The sequence below is a fragment of the Maylandia zebra genome, linkage group LG4, assembly GCF_041146795.1.
Source record: "Maylandia zebra isolate NMK-2024a linkage group LG4, Mzebra_GT3a, whole genome shotgun sequence".
Lineage (NCBI taxonomy): Eukaryota > Metazoa > Chordata > Actinopteri > Cichliformes > Cichlidae > Maylandia > Maylandia zebra.
In genome coordinates this window covers 21,880,677-21,907,226 of record NC_135170.1, presented here as the reverse complement: position 1 = coordinate 21,907,226, position 26,550 = coordinate 21,880,677, and the positions used below count along the sequence as shown (strand labels likewise).

Genomic DNA, 26,550 nt, shown 5'->3' with positions numbered 1-26,550 from the left:
AAAGCGGGAATTTTACTCTTCTGAACTTCTAGAAATTTCTTTTGGAAATAAACATTTACTAAAAAGATGCAATGGTTTTTGAAAAACATTTATTCTGAACTGTGCACCACAATTTCAAAACATTTTCTGAAAGATGTAACAGTATACATGTTCTCACTTTCATTAGAATTTTGTTTATCAAAAGGTCTGACATGGTAAATGCAAATAACAGCATTCTCATCACTTATTTCTTCAATACAATATGCATGTCCTTCATTCATCCCTTTGTGGAACTTCAACGCACTTCTGCTCTCCCCCATATTCCATCTTCACAAGCATATCCTGTGTGGAGACTGAATAAAAATTAGTTGACACCAATTAATGGCACAAATAATCCAGTTAACAATTGCAGCACAGTAAAAAAAAAAAAGGAATCCTCTTTGAGCCATTACTTGTGTAAAGTATTTTCCCAAAAGACAAAGACACAGGCAACAGGTAATACTGAACTAAATGTAAAACCTCAACCTTTTTCATTTTTACCTAAACCGTGTGCACAAAACTCTGGAGGGATCTAAATGCTAACGTAGAACCCAGTCAGGACGTCTGCTACTGCTGTTTGCTCGTTTTTTATTTTATTTTATGGGCGATCGTTTTCAGGCTTCAAGTAGCACCATTATACCAACATTTCACATTCTAGACATTGTTTTAGGTGTATTTGACCAAACGTTTGACTGAAAATTCACATGCAAGCTTTTTTCAAGGCTGTGGTATTTGCCCGCAAACAATACCTTTCAGCTAGCTAAAACAGAATATTATGCTATCAGCGAGCAACATGGCTAATGCCTTTCACACAGCTTTGTCTCAACTCCAAAGAGCCACAGAAGTAAAAGCTCATAATAACAATTGAAACAATCTTTGAAAAAAAATGACTTACCAAGCATGGCAAACAACTCAAATATGTAGAGCAAAATGTTCTGAAACGGCTTCACTTCAGCTTCGATTGGAGCCGTGCTGGGGGCGGAGTCTGTGAATTTACTCTGTTGGTGTCATAGCCCCTGTAGGAGTTCAGAGTTAAGAGGTCAAGAGTTAATGTTTCCATTTTAACACCTCCAGATTTGACAGAGAAACACTCATTTTTAACACTCGATTTTAACTACTATCATTTTACACCTCAGAGTTACATTAAAAGAATGTGACTCTGCTTAGAGTAAAATTAACTCTACTTTTGCAAGGAGACTATTAACACCAAAAAATCTAACACTTTTGAATTTGCTGTGTACTGTAATCAGACTGGTCAACCTCCCACAATAATCATGATATACCACACTGGCATTTGTTGAGTCTGTGTTTCCACAGGCCCCACTAGTTTAGAGACTTATTCCTCATGAAGAACGAAAACAACACAATACATCTTCAACCAGTCCTTTACTCGCTAACGAGGGAAGCTTGGTCAGTCCTTCTTGGTCCAAGTCCTTCAAAGAGCAGCCCTCCTCGTAGCCTTTTTATTTCCATTACAATTTACACAACATAACACAACACAAGCACCTCCCACTGTAAAACCTCCCTTGGTTACAAAGATAAGGCACTATGTGTGTGTGTGTGTGTATGTGTAAGCACGTGTGTGTGTGTCCTCCTGATCACAACTGTTTTTAACAACATCCTTGGTCATAAAGAGGGTAATCTCCCCCACACCCAATTTAAGGCTCAATTCCTGTATTGGTTCACCATACACAACACAGGTGAAGCCATAAAAGGGCAGGAAGCTTACCAAACATCAAACAGAACCTTCACATGGGATGTATCTGTGATAAAACACTACAGCTTCCCCCCCCCCAACCCTTAACAGGCTGGGGAGGGGGACAAAGGAATGTCGTTGATCACACAGTTTAAACTAAGACTTTACAAATTTAAGAAACACAATGACAACATTCAACAATTTGACTCTAACAGCATTAGAAAAGGAATGTTTATTAAGTGAAGATTTTTGTTTGACTGTTTTATTATTGGAAATTATCACTATGACGTTATCTTGACGATAGCATTGGCTGTGCAAAATCTGGTTTACTTCCTAGACAGGATATTTAAACAATTCAAGGTGATAAGTGTTGGGTTAAGTTACAGTGGTGCTCTGCATTTGGAAACTCATACTCAATTTCAGAAACTAAATCTTCATTACAATTAGTGCAGTACTTGATTATTGACATAGTTTCAGGACCTGTTGTTGAAAAATACTAACACTCTGACATTCTCTGGGATTTCTACAGGATTTCTAACCAGTTAGCCTGGTTATTGTGATGTTGAAGGGGCACTATACATTCATGTCTTTTTTTATTGCAGGCTATGGACTTATCTGGCAAACTTACCCCATACACAATGAATAGCCCTTTACCTTCTCAGAGCAAAAAAGGAAAGAGGTACTATTGGCCAATAGTGAAGTGTGTGACTGTCAAGGTGCCAAACAAGGATCTTCTCCAGCATGTCACACTTGTGGACCTTCCTGGAAGTGGTGACTGTAACAAGAGCAGAGATGAAATGTGGAAAAGGGTCATTTATTCACTTTTACTGCTTTGTTATCTTGAACCAGAAATGACATCTTGTCAAGAATTGATGATTAACGATTAATTGTTAATATGACTATTATTCCATTTCAGATTGTTGGTGATTGTTGCGTTGTGTGGATTGTGACTGAGATTAAAAGAGCAGCATCTCAAGAGACAGCCTGGAAAATCTTGAGCCGTGTCAGTAGGTTCATTGGAAATGGTGGCGAGTGCCAGCGTATTTGCTTTATTTGCTCCAAGTCTGATGTAACTGGAATTTCACATGGCCGGTAAGTAAATTAAGATGTCAAGAATTTTAAAAAAAAAAAAGAAGAAGAAGAAAAGAAATTAGATAGTAAAGCATGTTGTATCTAGGTGCAGGGTAATTCCTTAAAGATGAGACAAATCTCAAAAACATGAATATTAATACTGAGCAGACTCAGAGGCAGGTACAAGTTTAGCACGTTTATTGAACCAGTGGGTGGAGAATTCCTTGGCAAGAAGAGAGTTAAGTTAGCAATGGCAGTGCAGGGAAACATTTCCTTAAAAAAATCTCAGAGAATGGATTACAAAGGGAAAGTTTGATTCAAAGAGAGTGACAGAGATATGCAACAGACTGTCTGGCTAACTGAGGGGAGCCCAGGACATAGAAAACAGAGATTTTTTGAGTTTGACTAACTGCAACAGACAGTCCACAGTACATAGATTGGAGGCAGGTGTACCAGCCAAGAGCTGACTGGGGTCATGCCACCAAAACCTCATAGTGGCCTTCCCATTACACTCAGTGAGAGAAAGAAAGACAAGGGTGAGGAACAGCTGGAGAGCAATGAGCGGTAAAAGAGAAAAAAGTGAAGAAAGAGGCATGGAGGTGTGACAGGTTGAAGGACTACTGCATATAAAACTGTTCAGTTAATACTAATTCATATCTGTTGATATAAGGATGAAAATAATGTAAATATGGTAAGAAAGTGGTTAAGAGTTTATTATTTTTCATGTTATATTAATGGCTTTCATGTTACTTAAGAGAACTACAATCTATACATCAGTGATCGGCTAGTAAGCCTTTTCTGGGCTCGATTAGTAGTGTCTCTATTCTCCACTAGGGGGCTTTCGCGCGTTCTCCTCACTGCAATAAACTACTGCATGAGAGACGCAAGTCATAATCACTCTCGTGATTCTTTTCCCCCTGTTTTCAGGTAAAAGTGTTTAAAAGTTGATATATTTCCAATGTGTACACTGTTAAGATATTTAAGAGGTAATCCTTCATTGTTTTGTAAGCGTTAGAAGCATTACATTGCAGTTTTGTGCACATATACGTGGCGGTTTTGAGCTGTGTTTTGTACTGTGTAATGGCCATTGTGATAACGGCAGGAGCTAAGAACGCCGCGGTTGTCAGCCATTTTATCAGGAGGCCTGCTCAAGTATATGTATGATAAGCACTTTGGTGTTTCGGTTTATTGTTTGGTGTTTTTCTTCCACCATGTGACATTTAGCAGTACAGAATGTGAAACGTTTCTGCTCATTTTGACTGCAATAAACTACTGCATGAGAGACGCAAGTCATAATCACTCTCGTGATTCTTTTCCCCCTGTTTTCAGGGGTGTAACATTTGGAGGCACCGCTGGGATAGCTGCTTAGATGTCCGGTGTCCACAATCTGCACATCGTAGTCCAAGCCAGCTACATCCCCCCCACTACAACCCAGGCAGACTGCAGTGAGGAAAGTGTTGCTGTCGAGGCGAACTGGTAGCTGTGTTTTAGCGCATGTTTCCTGAGGCCAGCCAGAGATCATCAGGGGCTGCAAAAGCGACTCAGCTCAGCGTCACCCGTACATGCAAAATTCTTCCAGCCTACTGCCACAATGTCTTCGGTGGAAGAGCTGCGAGAAGAGGTTGTGCGTGAAATGCACACTCTGTCCAAAGACCAACTAGTGTCAATCTGCGAGTTCCTTGGCATTGCAGAGAAAATAGATGTTAGCAGAAAAACACGACTGTCACTGCTAACACACATCCAAATACACATTGAGAGAGAAGGTATAACAGTACTTGAGGATGAAGGAATGTCAGAACTGTTGTTGCTTAATGATAAGATTGCTGAAATAATGAAAGAGACAATTGTTGAGACTGAACCAAATGCAAATGAAGAGGGTGATTCAGGACACAGAGAGCAACCAAATACTGCAACCTCACTGGTAACAGAGACAGCTAATGCAGTTAACACAGCAATTATTTCTCACTCCCAAGGTAATCGCTTTGTCCCTAACTCATCTGTGTCAAGTACCACCCAACGACCAAGCCCTTACTGGCAGAAAGATTTCAAAATATCAGGCCAGATTGGCGAACCAGGTCAAAAAGACAAACTGACATTTTCCAGTCTTGCTCACCAGATCGAAAATGGACTGAGCAGAGGTTACTCAGAGCTTGACATTGTAGATGCTGTCATCAGAGCTATCTTGCCAGGTCTACAACTACGCAGCTATTTGGAGGGAAAAGCTCAACTCACCCTTCCGACTCTACGCCGCATACTGCGCTCCCATTTCCAGGAGAAGAGCGCCACCGAACTGTATAAACAACTTGCCTCTGAGGTACAGACCCCAAAAGAGACTGCTCAAAGCTTCCTGATGAGAGTTTTGGATCTAAAGCAGAAAGTCTTATTTGCTTCCCAAGAATCTGAGTCAGGACTCAAATACGACCCAGCTTTAGTTCAGCGTATGTGTTTGCACACCATACTCACAGGCTTCCAGAGTGACAGTGTCAGGATAGATATGCAGCCACTCCTGTTAGACTCTAAGACACCTGATGAACTCCTGTTAGAGAGGTTAAATATGGCTTGTGCCAATGAGGCAGAAAGGAAAAACAAGAAGAGATGTTTAGCATCACAGACTGCTACAAGTGTGAGTGCAGTGCAGTCAGATGATGTGTCACCAGCTAAGAACCCTGTGAAAGAAGTTAAAGCTAAGATACCACCCGAGCTTTTAACTGAGTTAGCGGAGCTTAAGACAGGTGTAGCCTCCCTGAAAGGTCTCAGTGCAGAGATAGCTCAGATTAAAGAGACTCTACAGCAGCCGGTGGCTGGTCCTCAGTCATATGCCCCACCACCAGTTATGCAGTATGATAGGGACCAGCAGTATTATAGCTTCCAGGGCCCCCGTCAAAGGCCACCACCCCCTCAGTATCCTGTACAGCACTACACAGGTAGTCCAGCCCGCCGTGAGAGGAGGTGCCACATCTGCCAGCAGAATGGAGTCAACGAGCGCTGCACCCACTGCTACCTCTGTGGGAGTAGAGAACACTTTCAGGCTGGATGTAGAAGCAGAGGTATGAGACCATATAAAGAGAAACATTTAAACCAGCAATGGTTACCACCGAGGGACGAGTGTTAACCATGCCCATCATCCACAAGTCCCAACATTGCTCCAACTGTAAACAAGAAAAGTCAGGCATGAGACAGTGTTCAGCATGTAAAAACGCACTTTATTGTTCAAGAACATGCCAGAAACAACACTGGAGACAACATAAGAGACAATGCACTGGCTTAAAGACTAAGAAAGAAAATGAGACTGTCCAGGTACCACTGTCGCCAGCTCATGTAAATTCCCCTCACAAAGTCACATCTCTGGTGGGCAGGCAATGTCTGGTTGAGTGTTTTCTGGACGGCCACAGGCTTCAAGCTCTATGGGACTCAGGCTCACAGGTATCAATCATCGATGAGAAGTGGAAAAAGGACTATCTGCCACACACAGAGCTGAGAGATGTAGCAGATATTATGGACACATCTGAACTCACCCTGACCGCAGCAAATGGGACCAACATGCCATATCTTGGGTGGGTTGAGACAACCTTCCAACTTGTTTCCGGAACTGAACAAACTGAGAAATTGACCATCCCCATGTTGGTAATGAAAGGCTTCCAGCTCACATGCCCTATTATAGGCTACAATGTAATTGAATACATTGTGAATAAGACTGACCAAGCTAAACTGTACAGCACAGTGAGAAAAGCATTTCCCAGCCTCAAAAGACACAAGGTGAAAGCTTTTATACAGGCTGTTAGTGCAGATGCAGTTGACGAGTACAAAGTGATGACAAAGAAAGACTGTATTACTGTACCAAAAAAAAGCCACATGCATGTTGAGGGTCGTATAGCAGCAGGACCATTTAAACAAGACATGGTCATGATATTTGAGCCAGACTTAAACCCCCAGTGGCCAGACAATCTTGAGTTTTTTGACACTTTGGTTAAAGTTAAGAAGGGTACTTTACCTGTCATAACACTAGGTGTCTCTAACCCAACTGACCATGAAATTGTCATTCCAGGCCGTACATTAGTTGGCTCGGTTCAGACTATTACAGCTGTTTTACCTGCCCAGGTGTTTGAAAAAGCCACATCTGTAGCTACTGTTAACCAGACAAATACACAAGCCCAGTGTAGCGCTAGCGAAGAGTGGGACCCACCTGTAGATCTTAGCCACCTGGGTGAAGAGCAGAGAGTATTAGCAAAACAGATGCTCAGAGAGGAATGCCAGTCTTTCTCTAAAACAGACAATGATATAGGCTGTATTGAAAAACTGAAAATGACCATATCACTCAAAGACAACGAACCAGTCAAACGCACATACCTGTCTGTGCCACGGCCGCTCTACCAAGAGATGAAAAGTTACCTGCATGATTTAATAGCACAAGGCTGGGTCAGGAAGTCAGACTCGTCATACTCCTCACCAGTTGTTTGTGTTAGAAAAAAAGATGGTACTTTAAGACTGTGCATAGACTACAGAGACCTGAATCGGAAAACCCATCCTGATCGCCAGCCCATCCCACGCGTCCAGGACATTATGGACAGTTTGGGTGGAAACTCCTGGTTTTCGCTTTTAGATCAGGGGAAAGCGTACCACCAGGGGTTCATGTCAGAAGAAAGTCGTCCACTCACTGCTTTTGTGACCCCCTGGGGATTATATGAGTGGATTCGCATCCCCTTTGGACTTATGAATGCCCCTGCAGCATTTCAGCGCTGTATGGAAGAGTGCCTGGATGGGCTGCGCGACAACATCTGCATCCCCTATCTGGATGACACATTAGTTTACAGCAAAACGTTCAAAGATCACTTGGAGGACGTGAGAAAAGTGCTCCAGAGATTGAGAGGCTTTGGTATAAAGCTTAAGCCAAGTAAGTGTGACATGTTTAAGTCTGAGGTGCGCTATTTGGGCAGAATAGTGTCTGCAGAGGGCAGTAAAGTGGATCCTGCAGATTTTGAAGCAGTCAAAGCACTCAAAGGTATAAAACCACAAAATGTTGGTCAGCTCAGAAAAATGTTAGGCCTTCTCTCCTACTACAGACAATACATAAAAGACTTCTCCAGAAAAGCAGGTTGTTTGTATGAACTGTTAAAAGCTGACAAAACCACAGAGAACTCAGACACCACAAAAGGGACAAGGGCAAGACCAAAGAGAGCCAGTCAAGTTGTGCCCTCCTCAAAACAAATCGTGTGGACTGACCAGCATCAACGTGCGCTTGAGGAACTAATAGACTGTTTGCTCCACCCACCAGTGCTGGGGTTCCCAGATTTCACACAGCCGTTCATCGTACACACAGACGCCTCACACAAAGGGCTAGGCGCAGTGTTGTACCAGAGACAAGATGGTAAGCTGCGAGTTATTGCTTATGGCTCCCGTACTCTAACAGCGGCTGAAAAAAACTACCACTTCCATGCAGGAAAACTAGAATTTTTAGCATTGAAGTGGGCTATCACTGACAAATTCAGAGACTATTTGTACTATGCCCCAACATTTACTGTCTACAGCGATAACAACCCGCTAACGTACATTCTGTCAACAGCCAAACTGAATGCCACCACATCAAGATGGGTTGCTGAGCTCGCTGATTTTCACTTCACCATTAAGTACAAACCAGGGAAGGAAAACAGTGATGCAGATGCTTTATCAAGAATGCCACTTGATGTCGAAACCTTAATGAGAGACTGCTCTGAGGAAGTGCCACCGGACACTATCGCAGCTGCTATCCAGGCCATTGAGGTACAGAAAGACACACCTGCCGCATGGACACTCTCAGCTGCAGCAATGTCAGTCACAGCAGACGGTGAGCCAGCAGAAGCAACATTCACACCCATACCAAAAGAACAGCTTAATGAAGCGCAAAAGTCTGATCCTGTTATAAGCCCTGTATTACAGTGTAAACAGACAGATTCAAAACCACTGCCCAAAGAGCTAAGAACATTTGACCCTAAGACAAAATGTTTGTTCAGAGAGTGGGGCAAGTTAAGACTAGATAACAATGGCATCTTGTACAGACTCACTTCTGCCCGGAAACAGCTAGTCCTGCCAGATCAGTTCAAAAAGACTGTACTTGAAGAGCTGCACAATAATATGGGCCATCAAGGTGTTGATCGCACAGTGTCTTTGATACGTGAACGCTTCTTTTGGCCACACATGCAGGCAGACATCGAGCATTATGTGACCAACGTTTGTTCCTGTGTAAAGCAGAAAAAGCCCAGCCATGAAACAAGAGCTCCTTTAACAAACATTGTAACTACGCAGCCCTTTGAGCTGGTGTGTATAGACTTTCTCCATCTTGAAAAATGCAAAGGCGGTTATGAATATATACTAGTGATAACTGACCACTTCACACGTTTTGCCCAAGCCTATGCCACCACCTCCAAGTCAGGCAAAACTGCTGCAAACCTGATATTCAATGACTATGCCCTAAAGTTTGGCTTCCCCTGTCGCATTCACCATGACCAAGGAGGTGAATTTGAAAATCAGCTATTCAGTCAGCTCAAGAAACTGTGTGCCATGGCCGGTTCTAGGACAACACCCTATCACCCAATGGGGAACGGTCAAGTTGAACGTATGAACAGGACATTGTTGCAAATGCTTAGAACGCTAACTGAAACACAAAAGTCAAACTGGAAGGAATCTATCAATAAGCTAATGTATGCACATAATTGCACACGTTGTGAAGTCACTGGCTACTCCCCATTTTACCTACTGTTTGGACGGTCACCCAGGCTACCAGTAGATATGCTCTTTGGACTGTACTCAGAAACAGATTTTAGTGACCACAGAGACTATGTTGAAAAATGGAGAAAGAGCATGGAACAAGCCTACTCTATAGCAAATGAGAATGCAAAGAAAGCTGCTGAAAAGGGCAAAAGACACTACGACACAAAAGTAAGGAGTTCTGTGTTACAACCTGGCGAGAGAGTTCTGGTCAAAAACCTGACACCTAGAGGAGGCCCAGGGAAACTGAGAGACTATTGGGAGGACACTGTTCACACAGTAGTCAGACAAATGGGGCCTGACCTCCCTATCTATGAGGTAAGACCGGAGAGAGGCAGAGGGCGCTCTAGAGTGCTTCACAGAAACTTGCTTATGTCATGTGACCACTTACCTTTTGAAAAAGTGCCTGAAAAGGATAATCGTACAAGACATGAACAGAAAAAGACTGATAAACCCGTCGCTGTTGTGCCAGACTCTGATGATGAGGGCAGTGTTGATGAATACCGCTGTCATTACGCACCACCTCAACCTGTGTCCCAGCCATCAGAACAAGAACTTCTCACAGCAACTTCTCAGCCCGCAGCTCCAGTCCCTGCTCTTGCACCAACACCAGAGCCTCTTGCTGGAGACCATCTGGAGGCGCCTGACCCAGCTGCCGTGGAGACAACTTGTGAGGAGGCAGAGCCCACTGCAGGTGACATACCTGCCCCTCCTCCACCTGTTGTACTTGAGGAGGAGACACCTCAGCGGCCACAGCGAGAGAGACACCCGCCAAGACGGATGACGTATGACCAACTGGGCACCCCATCTTGCTACAGTGTTCAGCCAGCACCGCAACTGCTTCCTGTGTACCCGGGCCTGGTTCCATGGTTTCCAGCTGTGCAGTCATACTGCACCCAGCCCATTGGTTTGTATGGACTCCAGCAAATGTAAGTTGACACTTTTTCACTGATGACTTGAGAACTGTACTTACAGACTGTCATCAAGAAAAAGACATGAACTTTTCCCCATCTGTGGATTATAACCATAGACAATAGACTTTGTGAAGACTCACATATGGACTGGTTATAGACTTTGTCTTCAGTCACCAGTGATGGACTGTGGTGAAACAGGTGTTAAACCTACAGAATTGAGGACATTGGTTCACTCTACTGTTGATGTCCTGACTACAAGAGAATATAGACTGAAAAGCATCTTGTTGGTATAATGTCGGGACGACATTTTTTGAGTGGGGGAGAGTGTGACAGGTTGAAGGACTACTGCATATAAAACTGTTCAGTTAATACTAATTCATATCTGTTGATATAAGGATGAAAATAATGTAAATATGGTAAGAAAGTGGTTAAGAGTTTATTATTTTTCATGTTATATTAATGGCTTTCATGTTACTTAAGAGAACTACAATCTATACATCAGTGATCGGCTAGTAAGCCTTTTCTGGGCTCGATTAGTAGTGTCTCTATTCTCCACTAGGGGGCTTTCGCGCGTTCTCCTCACTGCAATAAACTACTGCATGAGAGACGCAAGTCATAATCACTCTCGTGATTCTTTTCCCCCTGTTTTCAGGTAAAAGTGTTTAAAAGTTGATATATTTCCAATGTGTACACTGTTAAGATATTTAAGAGGTAATCCTTCATTGTTTTGTAAGCGTTAGAAGCATTACATTGCAGTTTTGTGCACATATACGTGGCGGTTTTGAGCTGTGTTTTGTACTGTGTAATGGCCATTGTGATAACGGCAGGAGCTAAGAACGCCGCGGTTGTCAGCCATTTTATCAGGAGGCCTGCTCAAGTATATGTATGATAAGCACTTTGGTGTTTCGGTTTATTGTTTGGTGTTTTTCTTCCACCATGTGACATTTAGCAGTACAGAATGTGAAACGTTTCTGCTCATTTTGACTGCAATAAACTACTGCATGAGAGACGCAAGTCATAATCACTCTCGTGATTCTTTTCCCCCTGTTTTCAGGGGTGTAACAGAGGCAGACAGTGGCATGATAGCCTTTGTACAGGGTCTATAAAGTTTTAGGAAAAATAGTATATCAATGACCAACAAGAATGTGCTGGCATTTCTCTCAGTGATTTAATGCTGGGTAACACACATGTATTCTTATAGTTTGCCAGGTGAAGTCCATAAACTCATAGTTAAAAGAAACACACAAGCCAAGGAACAAGTAAAGCAAAAAATAAAAAATAAGAAGGTGAGTTTTATAGGTAGAGTGAAAATCTAACCCAAAAACAATAGCAAGAAAGCTTTAAAATGTATTCAATTTTCTCCAGAAACCCTTCAGTGATAACTGTTTCGAAGTGTTCACAGTGAGTTCCCGTGAGTTCCTACAAAAAGAGCATCTAGATCCAGAAGAAACTGGTAGGTGAAGTTCCCTGATATGAGCATGTACTAGACATAAAGCAGATATCAAATGCTGCTGTTGTAGTCTAGTTTAATTTCAAATAATGGCTATTTTTATTACAATTAATGTTAAAATGAATTATTCAATTATTATCAACAGAAATACCCAAACTTCAAAAACTTCTGAAAGAGCTCAACAACCTTCACTCAGAGACAAAAAATTATGTGTCTGGAGCTTTTACGATTCTGTCTCTGATTCAAGATGCCAAACACAAAAAAGCAGTAAGATACTCAAGTAATAAAATTCTTCTATTTGTATTACCTATCAAAAGCAAAGGTTAATAAGTGATATATATATATATATATATATATATATATATATATATTTTCACTGAAAGCTTTTGTATTTTTTATTTACTTTTTTCTAAAAGAACAAAACAAAAAAACCTTAAAATAAGTTTACTGACACTGAATCTAGAACTGCATTTTCCATCAGGTATTGGCATTTATAATTTTGTTTTTCTATTATGTTTTTATTTTCAGGGTGATAAAAACGAAAATGTGTGTGCAGAACTTAAAAACACCCTGGGATGCAAATATGAACAAATCAAGAAAGAAATAGAAGAGGTCTACAAGACCTTTGAAAAATGCCTTAGCAAGGGGGTTGAAAACTCCAAAAAAGAAGATGAAAAAAAATTGACGAAGTTATTGGACGTATGTATTTATTTTAAAGACTGCATTAAAACTACTTATTTTGCCTTTCAAATGGCCTTATGTTCAGGAATTTGTTTTCTGTTTTGTTTCAGAAAGAGGATGGCCGTGGTTTTCACAAGACATTAAAGTCTGTTGTTTTGGGAGGTGGCGTCCACAAAACAAGGAAAGAAATAAACTTCAACGTGGAATTAGCTTCATGCCTGACTAACAGCATTGATGAAAAATTCAGCAAGATCTTCCCGTAAGAATCCTGTATATTTATACCTTCAATTTCTTTTTATTAATGGAAAAGATGATCATAGTGTTAACAATGGTACTATAAATGGTAGATAATAATATGGTTTATTAAACTGTTACCCCTAATCCTAATTTTGAAGGGATCAACCCTTTTGAGGAAGCTCCCTACAGGGATCGTGACAAGACTCATAAAGAAACCAAAATTAAACAAAGGAAAATATCTACAGACAATAAGAATTAAGACAACAACTCAAAATTTGGTTTAAAACTGGGCACAAAATTTATACCTACGTGATGTACATTTATTCTTGATTCAAAGAAAATTAAAAAAATATATACATATACATATTTATATATTGTTCAAGTGCCATGACTAACCTTGCCACCCATCCAACATGTGTTCTCTCCTCACTATACTGTTGTGCGTGACAGTACTTTTCTTGCCTGATTTATTTGGAGTTGTGATGATGATGATGGAAAGAATAATGCCTGTAACAACAATATGATTATTTTGGCACTTTTTTAAAATTTTCCCCTTGTTTTCTCTCCCATCAGGTGTGCCTCCTGGTCTGACACTATACGAATCAATCCTGCAGTTACATACAAGTAAATATACACTACACGCAAACACACATTTTAAGTTAAATTATTCTTATTTATCTAGTCTTATTTGCATTTAGTTTTGTTTAACCTCAAAGTCTTTGTCCATTTCTCTGGTGTTTAGCATAGAAGTACAATACAAAAAACAGAAAAAAGAAGGACCTAATATGGGCTTAAAACTTGTCCATCTTGGAGAAAAAACAAAATACTTACTAGAACTATTACACAAAAATATACATATACATTTGTTTTTTTTGTTTTTTGTGTCCCGTTTGGATCTTTAGCCATCAGAATTGTTGTCTTAAGGCCAAGAAAGATGCCAAGCGGATTTATTTTACCAAGTGGATCATCATGGCCTTGGCATATTGGTCCATTTGATTGACCTTTATTATAAGTATGAATTTATTTTATTTTCAGTTGCTACAAACGGGACAGACATGACTGGGGGATAGGACAGGGAGAAAGAATGAAAGAAAGAGAGGGAGAGAAAGAAAACCAAAGGGGAGAAGAGACGGTGAGAAGGGGGGGAAGAGAGAAAAAACAAAACAAAAAAAAAACAAACAAAACACCTGGGTCACCTGTATGGAGAAAAAAAAACAGAAGAGAAAGCAAACAACAAAGAGCAACATAATAAAAAAAACAGCACCATCACAATAAACTAGCTAGCAGTAGATAACAGTAGATACTAAATAATAAACGATATTGTGCAGCAACCAAGATAGACAGTGCACAATGTGCTTTGAGGCAGCAGCCAAGAAAGGTGTAGTCCGTGTCTGTGAACACCCGTGTGTACACCTGTGTGCACACCTGTGTGGATCAGCATGCTTGTATTCCAAAGGTTTCTCCATGTAACGATCTGCTAGGCAGTGTGGGGAGCCATAGTCCCGTCCACCAGGGTATGAAGCAGGTATGGAGGAGATCCAGGCCCCAGATATCCAGAGGCCCCAGAGTACAAGGACCCGAGGAGGACCACCAAAGGGGGGGGAACCGTGCCACCCTCCTGGGAAGAGCTGAGTAGAGCCCCAAAGGAGAGGTCACCCAGCAGCTACGAAGCAGAGGCCAGAGGGGGTTGCAGTGGCGTGCCCGCGGGCTCTGCCGGCAGCCAGCTGTGCCAGAGAGGACCGAGCTTCAGGCCCAGAGGCCTGAGGGCCACAGGCGCCTGGCCTCGCCAATTGGCCACCAGGAGTGAGCCGGTACATACATGAGCGCCCAGCCCCAGACGACAAGGACCACCAACACACCAACGTCTGAGGGCATCAGCCACCGGCAGGGAGTGTGGTGAGGGGAGATAGGCCTCCGTACTTTAGAGGGCCTGAGATGTACCCAGAGAGGTTGAGTCTAAGACCCAACCTGACATATAGACACAGACGAACAGGCACACGCGGACACAGACGTGCATTCCCACCCCCATATGCACAACCAAATACTCGGCACTCACCCAACGTGTAGACAGACACAAATAAACACTGCACAGACAGTCGCACTCCCCAAACATACTCTATATCCCAGGTCCAGGTACCCCCGCCCTCAGAGGGGCAAGCCGCACCTAGACCCAGGAGATATAACCCTTCTCTCTGGGGTGGAGGCAAGCGGACCACCTCCTTATCTGCAGTAGTAGGGAGGCCCCGCATCCCAGACCCCAGTCTGACAGCCAGCACCTCCTCCCAGCCCCCCAGCCCTGACGGCTAACAGAACCGGGGTGAGTGAAGACCTCAAACCTCCCTACGCCCGCTCATATGTAGTGTTGCTGTGTGCTTTTCTAAAGTGCATTTAAAACTCAGGAGAGCATGGTACTAGCTTCCTCTCAGAGAGCAGCACGGCTCTTCCCGAAAACCTTTAGTGTCTAAATGCATTTAAAATTGAGGGTAGGGCACCAGCGCCAGAGGTGGGTTGGAGTACACCGACCATCCTCTGGATGCTGTAAAACGTGCCCACCCCCAAGGCCCTATATGTATGTGTTATGTGAGAGTGTGAGTAATGTGGATGTCTAGGTTGCAGGATAAAATTGAGGCACAGGCGGTCAGAAGGGGACAGAGGGGGAGTGCCTCCCCTGTACCCTGGTGAGATACCTGCACCCCAAGCCCTGCGTGTGTGGGTGGGTGTGGTAGAGCGGGAATAGGGAGGCAGCTGAGGATGGGGAGGGAAAAAGGGAGGGGCAAGTGGCCCCTCCCTGGGGCCAGCTCCCCCGCTGACCCCAGTAGGCACCCCCACACTCTGGAACCCACCAGGGCAAGGGGGCCCAGGCCCATCCGGACCAGGGCCCGCAGCTGCAGCACCGCCCAGCCCCACAGAGTCCGGGGCAGCCCACCCGACTCCACCCCAGAGAAAACTGCACCCACCCCGTCATCCAATCAACTCCCAAACTACACAAGACAATAGACACCCAGGTTGAGTTCATTCTCCACCTCTCCTATATCTCTCCCCCCACCTGCAGAGTGAGCTCCTGTAGTGAGGAGACCACCTGCAAGATATAACAACCTCCCCACCAGTTAGAGAGCCCCCTAGTAGGGCCGATGCACCAGAGGTCCCCTGCACTGGGGCTGAGCCCCTCTGCACCCACCCGCCCACTGCTCCGGCGACACAACAGCCAGGACCCAAGCTCCCAAGGCCCGGCCAGCACCCCAGACCGGGGGGTATACATTTGTATAAGTTACATCTTTTTTTTAATAAACATCTCAATACTGTCATTCTGAAGTGATTTAACATATTTCAGACCATTCAATGGATCCATTAGTGCATTTTCGCTTGGAACCGATTTACTGACTACTGAGTGCAAAGATCTAAAACTACAACTGGATTTTCTCAAGATGGAGGTAAAAGTCTAAACTCTCCTTTTAAACAGAATAGTCAACAGATGAACCTAAATACTCCCAAAATAGCCTTGATTTGTTTTTTGTTTGTTTTTTTTATTTTAATGATTTTTTAAACTCATTTTAATCCATTTTTATGTTTTTAAGGAAGAAAAAATTAAGGAGAAACTCAACGAAACCATCCGGATAGAAAAGAAAATGATCTACAACAGTCTGTTGGAGACAATTGAGACAAAGATGAAAGAATGCTATGAAGGTAAGAAAGGAGGTCAATGTATCACTACTTAAACATTTCATAATATAATCTCGGAAGTAATTATTTGACTTTTTACTTGTAAGTTTTTTTTTAATTACAATAAAATGAACTACCTATATTTTATATCAGTTTCATTATAATGTAGAGAGACAGAATATCAACCACAAATCCATGAAAAAATAAAATAACATAAAATTTGTAAATTGATTTGCATGTCATTCAATGAAATATGTGTTTAATCCCCAAGCCAAACATCACTTATTAAGGAACCTTTGTTGGCAAGCACAGCGGTAAGACATCTTCTCAACTCACCTTTAATGAAACTCCTTAAATCCTCTACATTTCTTGACTGCAGCTTGGGAACTCCAAGCTTCAGGTTTTAGTCCAAGAGTTTTCTGTACATTATCCCATCTGTTCATTGCCTTCTTAGTGTAGTGAAGCTGTACTGTACCCTTAGCAGAAAAACAGCCCCAAAGTACAATGTTTCTACTGCCATGCCTGACTGTGGGTCATACTCAACGCTTCTCTTCCTCCAAACATGATAGGTTGAATTTAATGCCAACGAGCTCTATTTTGGTTTTATCTGACCACAGCATATTCTCCCAAGTATTCTCTGATTCATTTAGATGTTCACTGGCAAATTTGAGATGGGCCTGTGCATATGTCTTCTAGAGCTGGAGGGCCTTGTGAGCACTGCAAGACTTCAGTCCATTACACCTTAGTGTGTTACTAATGCTGTTCTTGGTGACTATGGTCCCAAAGCTTCCATCAACATGTGCCTCTGCAGTTTTGGGCTGGTGCACCAGGCAAGATTTTGCATGGAGCTTCAGAGTGAGCGTGGTTAATGGCCGTTTTATATTTCTTTCATTTCTGAAAAACTTCAGCAGGGCAGCCAGGATCCAAGTGGTCCCAAATGCAGATACAGACAGAGGCACTGAGTTAGACTTAATGACAAAGCTTTAATAACAATCAGAACATTTTTACTTAGAGTTCTGGACATGAACCACGAACTATGGTGGGAGTCAGGTGCTTGATGTTGTGAACATGAAGTGGGAGCTATAGAGGGCTCGTTTGGTACCGGGCCGCAAGACTTGAGGCTCAGGTGTGAAATGTATGGTTTTCAGGGTTTTTATCGGTTTTCAGCGTTATTTTGTTATCGTTTTGATCGGTTACTCGGTTTTCCTGGGTCTTTTCACGTGTGTTATGAATAAATCTTCTTTTTTTCGGTACCGGTACTAGTTTTATTTTGTTGTATTTATCCGCGACACCTTAAAGGCCGGTCCGTGAAAATATTGTCGGGCATAAACCGGTCCGTGGCGCTAAAAAGGTTGGAGACCGCTGATCTAAATCACTGCAACAGAGGGACAATGAGTTTTCCAGAAACATTACCAGCCCAACACTAATGCAGGTTGGCAGCCGATCTGGCAAAGACTTGTTGAGTGCGCTGGTCTTAAGTAAAGGCAACTAATTCACCATCAGGTGTGGACAATAGGCAGGATGATGAGGTGGAGACTAGAGATGGCACGATACCAGTATCATAAATTTGGATATCTACCGATATGAATCCGATGTAGTGTATTTTATAATCAATAAAACTGTACTTTTAAATATCTTGCTGCAAGTTCATACTTAAGTTTTAAAAAACAAAACACTTAAGCTATTCTGTTATACCTGTATGCGAAAAATACACGCAAAATATTTCATAGTCCAGCGATACTGATCAATCTAATAAACTTAAACCTACACCATCCTCCCTATTGTGGTATTCTAAAGAGTACTTAGCAGAAATATTAACCAACCCAACTAACAGGGTTGCCAACTCCCATAGGGGAAAACATAAGGAACCACCCCCCACCTCATGATGTTTAATCAACGTAATCAATTTTAATTTAATGCATGTGCATTATTTTTCTACAATAATTAAATAGATTCAACATCTTTCTTCAACAGAATTGCAGACTGCACAGATGGTACCTTCCCAAGGGAAAAAGTATTATAGCTTACTAGGGTGTACATTAGATTTAATAGTTATTACGTTACTATATACTATAATGGACTTATATACATTTTACATCAGATTAAAACTTTGGTTGTAAGATTCATGTAATTATTTATGAAAAGCTAGACATATTAAAGAGAATAAGAAAGAAAAGTATGTCTTTGTGCCCCCCTTTCCCTGTTAATACCCTACCTGGCCCCCTGGCAAAACTTTGCTATATCCGCCCCTGCACAGTTACCAGCCATAAGCTACGTAGAAAATTATCCTGGTGTAGAAAGTAGTATTAAATAAATTCTAACAACAGTTTATCAAGCTTAAACATGCTGCTGTTGTTTATCCGCTGGTTTCCTCTTTCTGGGGCAAAGTGGGCGATATACAAACAAGAAAGACAGGACTTGCGACAGAATTGCCAATCAGCTTATCATTGATCAGTTTCATGATTGAAGTAGCAGCAGGAGAGGGGAGGGGAGAGAAAAAAAAGACAGTCGCTCTTGATATTGGCTGTTAAGCTTAACATGGCTTTACAAACATTCAGAGATAAACTTACACACTTGCTTTACTTCTCCAGGATAGTTTTCTCTGAGATGAAATGCCATGATTTGGAATCGCATAGCGAGGCTCCAAATGCTCCACCAGACCGCCGACAGGTCTCGCACGCCACAGGTGCTCAGTAATGTGATGCATACTGCTCCGACGTGCTAAGGTCATGAGCTGGGTTACGCCATGTCGCAAGTTTTGTGAGATGTTTCTGTGATTGTTAATGGATCGGATTAAATTTTTTATCTCTGTCCGATATTCAATCCAGTAATTTAAGTTCGTATCGGGCCAATACTGATACGTAATATCGGATCGGTCCATCCATAGTGGAGACCACAGCTTAGTGAAAAAACACATCCTCTCACCCGAACCATGATAGTCACCTTCCCACCGAGCTTCTCGCTGACCTCCTTGTAGCTCGTTCCAGCTGTGTGCAGGCCTACAATCTTGTCCCAGATGTCCTTTGACCGCTCTTTGGTCTTGTCCATAGTAACGGAGAAAGTGGAATAGAAAAAATTGATTCTGTGGACAGGTGTGCTTAACAGAGGTGGAAAGAGTACTAAAATATTTTACTCAAGTAAAAGTACTATTACTTTGCTGAAATTTTACTCAAGTACAAGTAAAATTATCTGTCTAAAAATTTACTCAAGTAGAAGTAAAAAGTAGCTCATTTAAAATGTACTCAGAGTAAAAGTTACATAGTTACTTTTTTGTCAGCAGGAGGACAGCCTCTTCTGAGTAGGGATGGGTATTGATAAGATTTTCACGATTGATTCTGTTTAATGATTCGATTCTTTATCGATTCTCTTATCGATTCTTTTTAAAAAAGGAGAACACTAAGGTCGATTAGCTTAGAACTTTGTTTTATATCTTCTCTTTGAACAAGATAGAAATGTAGGCGTAACATGGCCTTACAAACCCAGCAGTGAGATCTTAAGAGATCCACAGCCTATGGCTCTTCAATGTGGTGTCACAGGGACCCCGGGGAAAAAAATTGTAAATGTAAAATAATAAAATAAATATTCTTCTGTAGCAATAACAAAGTATAACATAAATTATTCTGTAGCAATTACACAAGAATATCCAGTAATGTCCCTGCCTACAATTAAACACATTCACTTACCGAAAATCGGGGGCATCTGCTGTGGCAAATGGGTGCAAGCCTTTGACCACAAACTTAGTCACTGCTTGGTAACATTAGTCTATCCTGGCTTGAAAGGAGATGCTACCGGTAGACTGCAGCGAGAACTGCCAGCGAGCGCCAGCCAGACTCTGTCTCTCTCATCATGGTCACCTAAACGCACAGTAATGGCAGATAAGGCAGATCGCGCTAACATAATATGCACTGTTAGTTGATTATTTACCTGCCGCATTAACGGGAGAGGACGTGCAAACGTTACCGCTGCTGCTGGGTTGAGATTCACGAGTCCGGAGCGGAATTAAAAACACGACATTCATTTAAGGTTATCACGTGTTTTGTGAGCAAATTCTTTTGCATATTCGTAGTGTTTCCTCCCTTAAATGAAGTATCTACTTTGCAAGTATTGCAAGTTGCCCTGTTGTCATCCATTCTTGTAAAGTATAACCAAACTTTTTAGCGTTTGAGCCGCCATGTTTCCTGCCAGGTAAATGACGCTCCGCAACGTGGTGACGTCATTCAGGGCGACTGGAATCGATAAGGGAATCGTTTGCAAAAATGGCAAACAATTCCAAGGAATTGAAACAGTGGGAACCGGTTCTCAACAAGAACCGGTTTTCGATACCCATCCCTACTTCTGAGTAGTGCAAAAAAGACAATGGGATAAATCTCAAAGTAGTTGTTTTTTAATTAAAAGAAAAACTTTACAAATTAAAGTGCACTGGCAGTTAAACTGCAAGTCTATACATCAAAATGGATAATGGTCACCAAACCAACCAACCTGTCAAAACCATATAATTCTTTTACATGAGAATGTGTTCTAAACTGTCAAATAAGAGAACAAGTACTGAATTGAGCTGTACGGCAGCTGCTATAAAAATGTGTTTTAATTTTTTAAACTTGGCCCTGCTCTGTTAATTTTGAGGAGCAATTCAATTCAATTCAATAAAACTTTATTGATCCTGAAGGTTGACCCCAAAGGAAATTGGGTTAAGGCTGCTGACCTTTGCCAGCGCAATCTTACTCTTCTGACCATACATACATTACACAAACATCACATGGGGAAGACAGATCAGAGAGGTATAACAATGGAAAATGCACAACATGAGGAAAAATAAGGAGAAAAAAATAACTCCCCCCAGACTGAGCTCCAACAGGGAGATCAGTTTGAGAACAGAAAAAAACACCTCTGTGCACATAGCACATGTTATTCTTTTGCCTGCAGTGTGAACATGTGTGGGTTGAGTAAGAAAGTAGCCGCTTCTGTCTTCTGTCTAATTTAACTATTTTTTTAAAATAAATTATTATTATTAACAAACAGGAAAAATGTAAGTAAACACATTTTCTTTTGGCAATTTACCAATCCAGTAAAAAAAATTTAAGTTGCGTGGACAACAACGTGCCCAATAACAGCTTATGTCTTAACTTAATGTGATTAACTTGAGGACAGCCTTTTTGCTAAAATAAATGTACAAGTTTCATTTAACTTACCTCTACATGCTTGCGCAGGTTTGATGTGGAATTTTTAAAAGCTGCTAACTCAGTCTCTCTGGGCAAACACAGCTTACACTGCATAATAAAGCTGTTGCCTTTCTTGCACTTGAAGCCGAAATGGTCCCTTAAATACGGCCAGGGGTTCACATCGGTTTCTTCGAGTTCAGGGTCAGCAGAATTCGACAGGGTTTCTTTTTTCGCTGGATCCGTACCACCGATGTCAGACTCCATCTTTATCGTGACCCAACGCCAGTTTGTTCTATTACCCATCATTCCCTGCAGTATTTCCGAAGCGCAATGTTGGGGTTTTTTTTTTGTTCTTTTAATTTACTCAGTAACAGGTGTGATTGAAAATGTAGCGAAGTACAATACTTTTTAAAAAAATATACTTAAGTAAAAGTAAAATTACCGACTTGAAAAATGACTTTAAAAAGTATAAATACACAAAAAAACTACTCAATTACAGTAACGCAAGTAAATGTAATTCGTTACTTTCCACCTTTGGTGCTTAATATACATAATGAGTTAAGATCAAAAGTATTTGCAATTGATTAATTATAATCTGTATGCAACATGCACCAGATCTGGCTGGGTTTTAGGGAATCAAATACCCATTTCACTCGATGGCATCCAAATCAATTTAGATGTTTTATATAATGTGGGGGTTTTTTCTAGATTTGTGATTGATATTCTGTCTTTCCACTAAAATTAAACAGTCATACAATTAGAGACTGTTAATTTCTTTTATTCATTCAGCAGAGAATGAAATAATTATTTCTTCTTAATGTATTCACCTTGATTGTGTATAGACATTTTACTTGATTTTTTCTCTCATTGTAGAAGCATCGAGATTTAGCAAAAAAGACAATGAATATTTACAATAAACAAATAAATAAATAAACAATCATGATGATTCCTATAGTTATTCTGGCCCAATTTTATATCGTTGTAGAGGCAGCAAAATGTGGTGGAAATGGCCAATTACACAATATGAAGACCATTATCAAGAGCCATGTACGCTCAAATAAGGAAATGTATGAGGAAGCAAAAAATGCCATGTTGGAGAAGGTGGATGCTTTAAAGGTTTGTCACATTTTAAAATGTATGTTATGTAGTCGTTGCTATTTTTTCCTGTTCTATTTTTGTCTTGTTTTATTTTCTTTCTGGCTGTTTTTGACCTGTTAGTCTCTGCTGAAAGCAATAAATTTTTGATGTTCAATTAGAGCACCATCCTGGAGGAGCTGGAGAAAGCCATGACAGAATCCATTGAATTTTCTCTCAGGACTGACAACAACTCACTCCCAGGTAAACAGAATATGTTAAAGTAAATAATTATTACTGAGCATTAACTATCTCCACATCGTTAACGATAAATATATATACAGAATGATAATGCTTTATTTTGTTTTAACCTTTATCTATTTATTTTTTTAGATGTTTCAGAAGAGCTAGAGAAAGTGACAAAACATCATGATGAACTTTTAAGCAGTCAACATTAAAAAATGTAACTGGGTAAATACTGATAAAATGTTTTTGTGCTAAATAATGTGAACTGATCCACCCAGCAGTTGCTCTAAATCCATGGTGTATATACGGCTCCATTTTAGTGAAGCTGACTTTTTGTGAAGAACACAAAAACAACACTAGTGTGAACATTTTTTATGAACACTTCTTATGCAAATTTTAGGGGGATTTTACTGTTTGTCCTCAATGGCTGAGCATTTATCTCTCTGATTATTTCAAAAAATTATTTCTGATATTTCAGGTCACCCGTGATATCTTCAGTCACATTTTTCAAGTTGTTTTGTGTTCTCTCTTTGAATGTTATGCTGATGCTTACTTTTGACTTTCAATCAAGTCTTTACATCTGAAGTCATTAGCCGTTTCCTGATACAAACTGTGCTTCAGGTCCAATTCATTAAGGCACTTGTGTTTTAACATGTTTTCATGCTTTGTATCTTGTTCTATTTAATCTGAACAAACCCCTGAAAAAAGTCGATGGTCATTGTTGCCGTCTCTGGGTTTTATTAGCCCTATTCATCGGCAGCACTTTTTAAAACCTTATGATATAACTACAGCCCAACCCATGCAGCAGTGCATTAATGACTAACCTCGTATTGTGGATGGATTATCTCAGCTGTTCTCCTGACTGAAGTTTGGTCAGTTTACAACATCCTGCCATGCAATTGCATTTGTCCCGAACCATCGGGAACCCTCGCGTTAATTTTTAGCGAGTGGAAGAAGGTTAGTGTTCATCCTCCAGCTTCACTGTGCTAATGTTTTTATAGTATGCTAACCATAGCTGTGTAGCTAGCCACCACGTAGCACAGGGGTGTCAAACTCAAATACACAGTGGGCCAAAATTCAAAACTGGAACAAGGTCGCGGGCTAACATTAATATTTATTGTAAAAAAAAATCTTCCTCCAGATTTAAGAATGAATCTCTTCTTATGGACTCAAACAAGTTTTGCTGAAAAACTTAATATGGAACAAGCAAAGCTTAATACTAAACAATATATATATTAGCTGTATAATACCAGTAGGCCAGCTTTAATAATAATTTGGTATGGCTTCACGGGCCAAATGTAACTAGGCTGCGGGCCAAATTTGGCCCGCGGGCCAGAGTTTGACACCTATGACGTAGCACATCATCATATACCAGCTATCCCAACTTCAGTAACGCTATAAAGGTCACTAATGTTTAGTTTTCTGTCTTGATTTATGTCGGAAGTGGTAGCAGAGCTCTACGTTTTAATTTTTCAGAAATCCCTCAGTCAGAATATGGTATAACTTCTTTAGGTTGAAACTAGTGAGCTAACTTCGAACTTCCTGTTATCTTCAAACTCTGTTAAACTTCATAAATGCTGTTTTCATGGATGTCTGGATGTTAAACTGCTTTGTCATACTTAGTAGAGCAGCCACACTGATAATTTTAGTAAAGATGAAAGAATATAGACAGTTTTAACTCTCAGTATTGCCGCAGTGTTTGTTTGGACCCAGAAACAGGGTTCATATGCCATCGCTTAACAACACAGTTTCATATAAAGACATATTTAGATAGTAATTCAAACCAGCAGTGGCAAGGTTTTAATCATAAAGAACTAAAACAAAATGGAAATACTGTATCTAAAATCTGATTGCTTTTTTGCTTTTGTAGTGGTAGTAGCTTTTTAATTAGTTGTGGACTTGAGGTAGATAGAAAATTAGAGAGAAATGAAAAGGTAAAAGGATTACGATGCAAACATTCTTGGTTCATGTCAACCAGGGATATTTGCATTGTATTTCTGTTGTGGTTTTAATTTTAAGGGTCTAAACCAAAAGAAGATCCAGAGCTTCATGATTTTAATTATTTCATTTACTTCCTATACTGTGTTTAAATATGTTATGTTTAGTTTTGCTTCATTAGGTGGGTACTTTTTTTTTTTAGGTATTTGGATTTAACCTTGTGAACAAGAATGACAATTTCAATTTGTAATACAAATATATCTTTTCTGCAATACAGACTTTGAGTATCATATGATTAATAAAACGGTAGCAAATAACTACTATCAACTTTTACTTAAGCTACAATATCATTTTGAATTTTGTTGTTACTAATCTATACTAATTCTAAATGTATGCATGTGCTTCGTTTTTGTATTGCTGTTATAATAAAATATAACTTGAGTTTAAAAGCATGTGTAGTCACAAGAACCGTTTTTTCTAATCCCATGAACATGAAAAAGGCATGTTTTATATTCATGCAAAAACATCCTTGTTGTAATGTAGTGGAAAGTGGCATGGTGGAATAATAGAGAGAATCTCCCAACAAACATTGGATGCATTATTTTCTATTTTAATTATTGCAAGCTTTTGTTTTTTGTGTGAGATATAGGCTACACCCATGTGGGAGTGGACATTTCACTCTAGTCTAGCTGCCAGCTATTTGAAGATGAATACAGGGAGTAGTTGATTGGTGATGATTTCAGCTCTTCTATTTAAAGGGGAGAGAAAAGAAGATTCAAGAGAGAGAAAATGGGAAGAAAGGAGGATGCGGGACACAGTTGCAGTAGGTTGAAGCCGGTTAAAATTCGAGAAAATGGCCTTTAAAATGTCCTGGACTGGTTTTACATTTAAAATAATCAGATAATACCACAAGGACAATTTGTTTTAATTAGGATTTATATGGATTTGTTTTGATAAAAGACTGGATTACAAACTGAAGGGTATGCTGGAACTTATTCATTTCTTGTCCTGGGGCCTTCTTGTTGGTCACTTATCAGTAGCTGGGGTTTGAGATTCCATGGAAACATCTTTGGGATTCTCCTTGATAAAGGAAAGGATAAGCCAAACCTTAACCTGATCACCTTCTTAACCTAAGGAGATCCTATTGGTTTTTATTGTGCCACTGAAGCATACAACTTAATCTTATTTGTTTAATTCAAGAGCACAGATGAACCTGTCTTGATGCTGACTTATCAGACTAAAGCTAGCTAACTCATTATAATTCGGAGAAAGGCTGAGCTTTAGGAACAAGCTAAAGAAAGCCTAAACTTTTAAACATCCCAGAGATATTTTCTCACCTTAACAGTTTAATATGAGAGATTGTGTGTTTGTACTGTGAAATATTCCCTATTGATTTGTGATAACCTTATTCATATTTATTTTAAATGAAAAAGCTTAGAGATAGGATGAGGAATTCAGCCATCAGGGAGGGGCTATAGTAGAGCCACTTAGTGGGAAGTTCAGCTCTTTTCAGAGAGCTGGCTCTTTTGTCACGGCTCCCAAAAAAGAGCTGGCTCTTTTGGCTCCCAAATGGCTCCTAATTTATTATCATCCACAGCCTCATATTTTAGCTTTACTTGGCAAATGTGAAAGCTTTGTGTTTTACATTTAGTGTTTTTATGAGAA

At 40.6% G+C, this 26,550-nt stretch overlaps 1 protein-coding gene across 1 annotated transcript in view; it reads left to right on the top strand.

Moving 5' to 3' along the window:
* LOC143418370 (nuclear GTPase SLIP-GC-like) overlaps positions 1–25,334 on the top strand; it is a 33,513-nt gene extending 8,179 nt beyond the window's left edge. The window contains exons 8-20 of the mRNA XM_076883161.1: positions 2,317–2,523; positions 2,631–2,806; positions 11,642–11,726; positions 11,806–11,893; positions 12,036–12,157; positions 12,419–12,589; positions 12,682–12,830; positions 13,382–13,432; positions 16,140–16,239; positions 16,384–16,492; positions 22,613–22,743; positions 22,884–22,965; positions 23,095–25,334. Of these exons, the coding sequence (XP_076739276.1) occupies positions 2,317–2,523; positions 2,631–2,806; positions 11,642–11,726; positions 11,806–11,893; positions 12,036–12,157; positions 12,419–12,589; positions 12,682–12,830; positions 13,382–13,432; positions 16,140–16,239; positions 16,384–16,492; positions 22,613–22,743; positions 22,884–22,965; positions 23,095–23,159 (1,536 nt within the window). The 3' untranslated portion in view covers positions 23,160–25,334. The remainder of the gene's footprint in view (positions 1–2,316; positions 2,524–2,630; positions 2,807–11,641; positions 11,727–11,805; positions 11,894–12,035; positions 12,158–12,418; positions 12,590–12,681; positions 12,831–13,381; positions 13,433–16,139; positions 16,240–16,383; positions 16,493–22,612; positions 22,744–22,883; positions 22,966–23,094) is intronic.
* Positions 25,335–26,550: the final 1,216 nt, after the last annotated feature.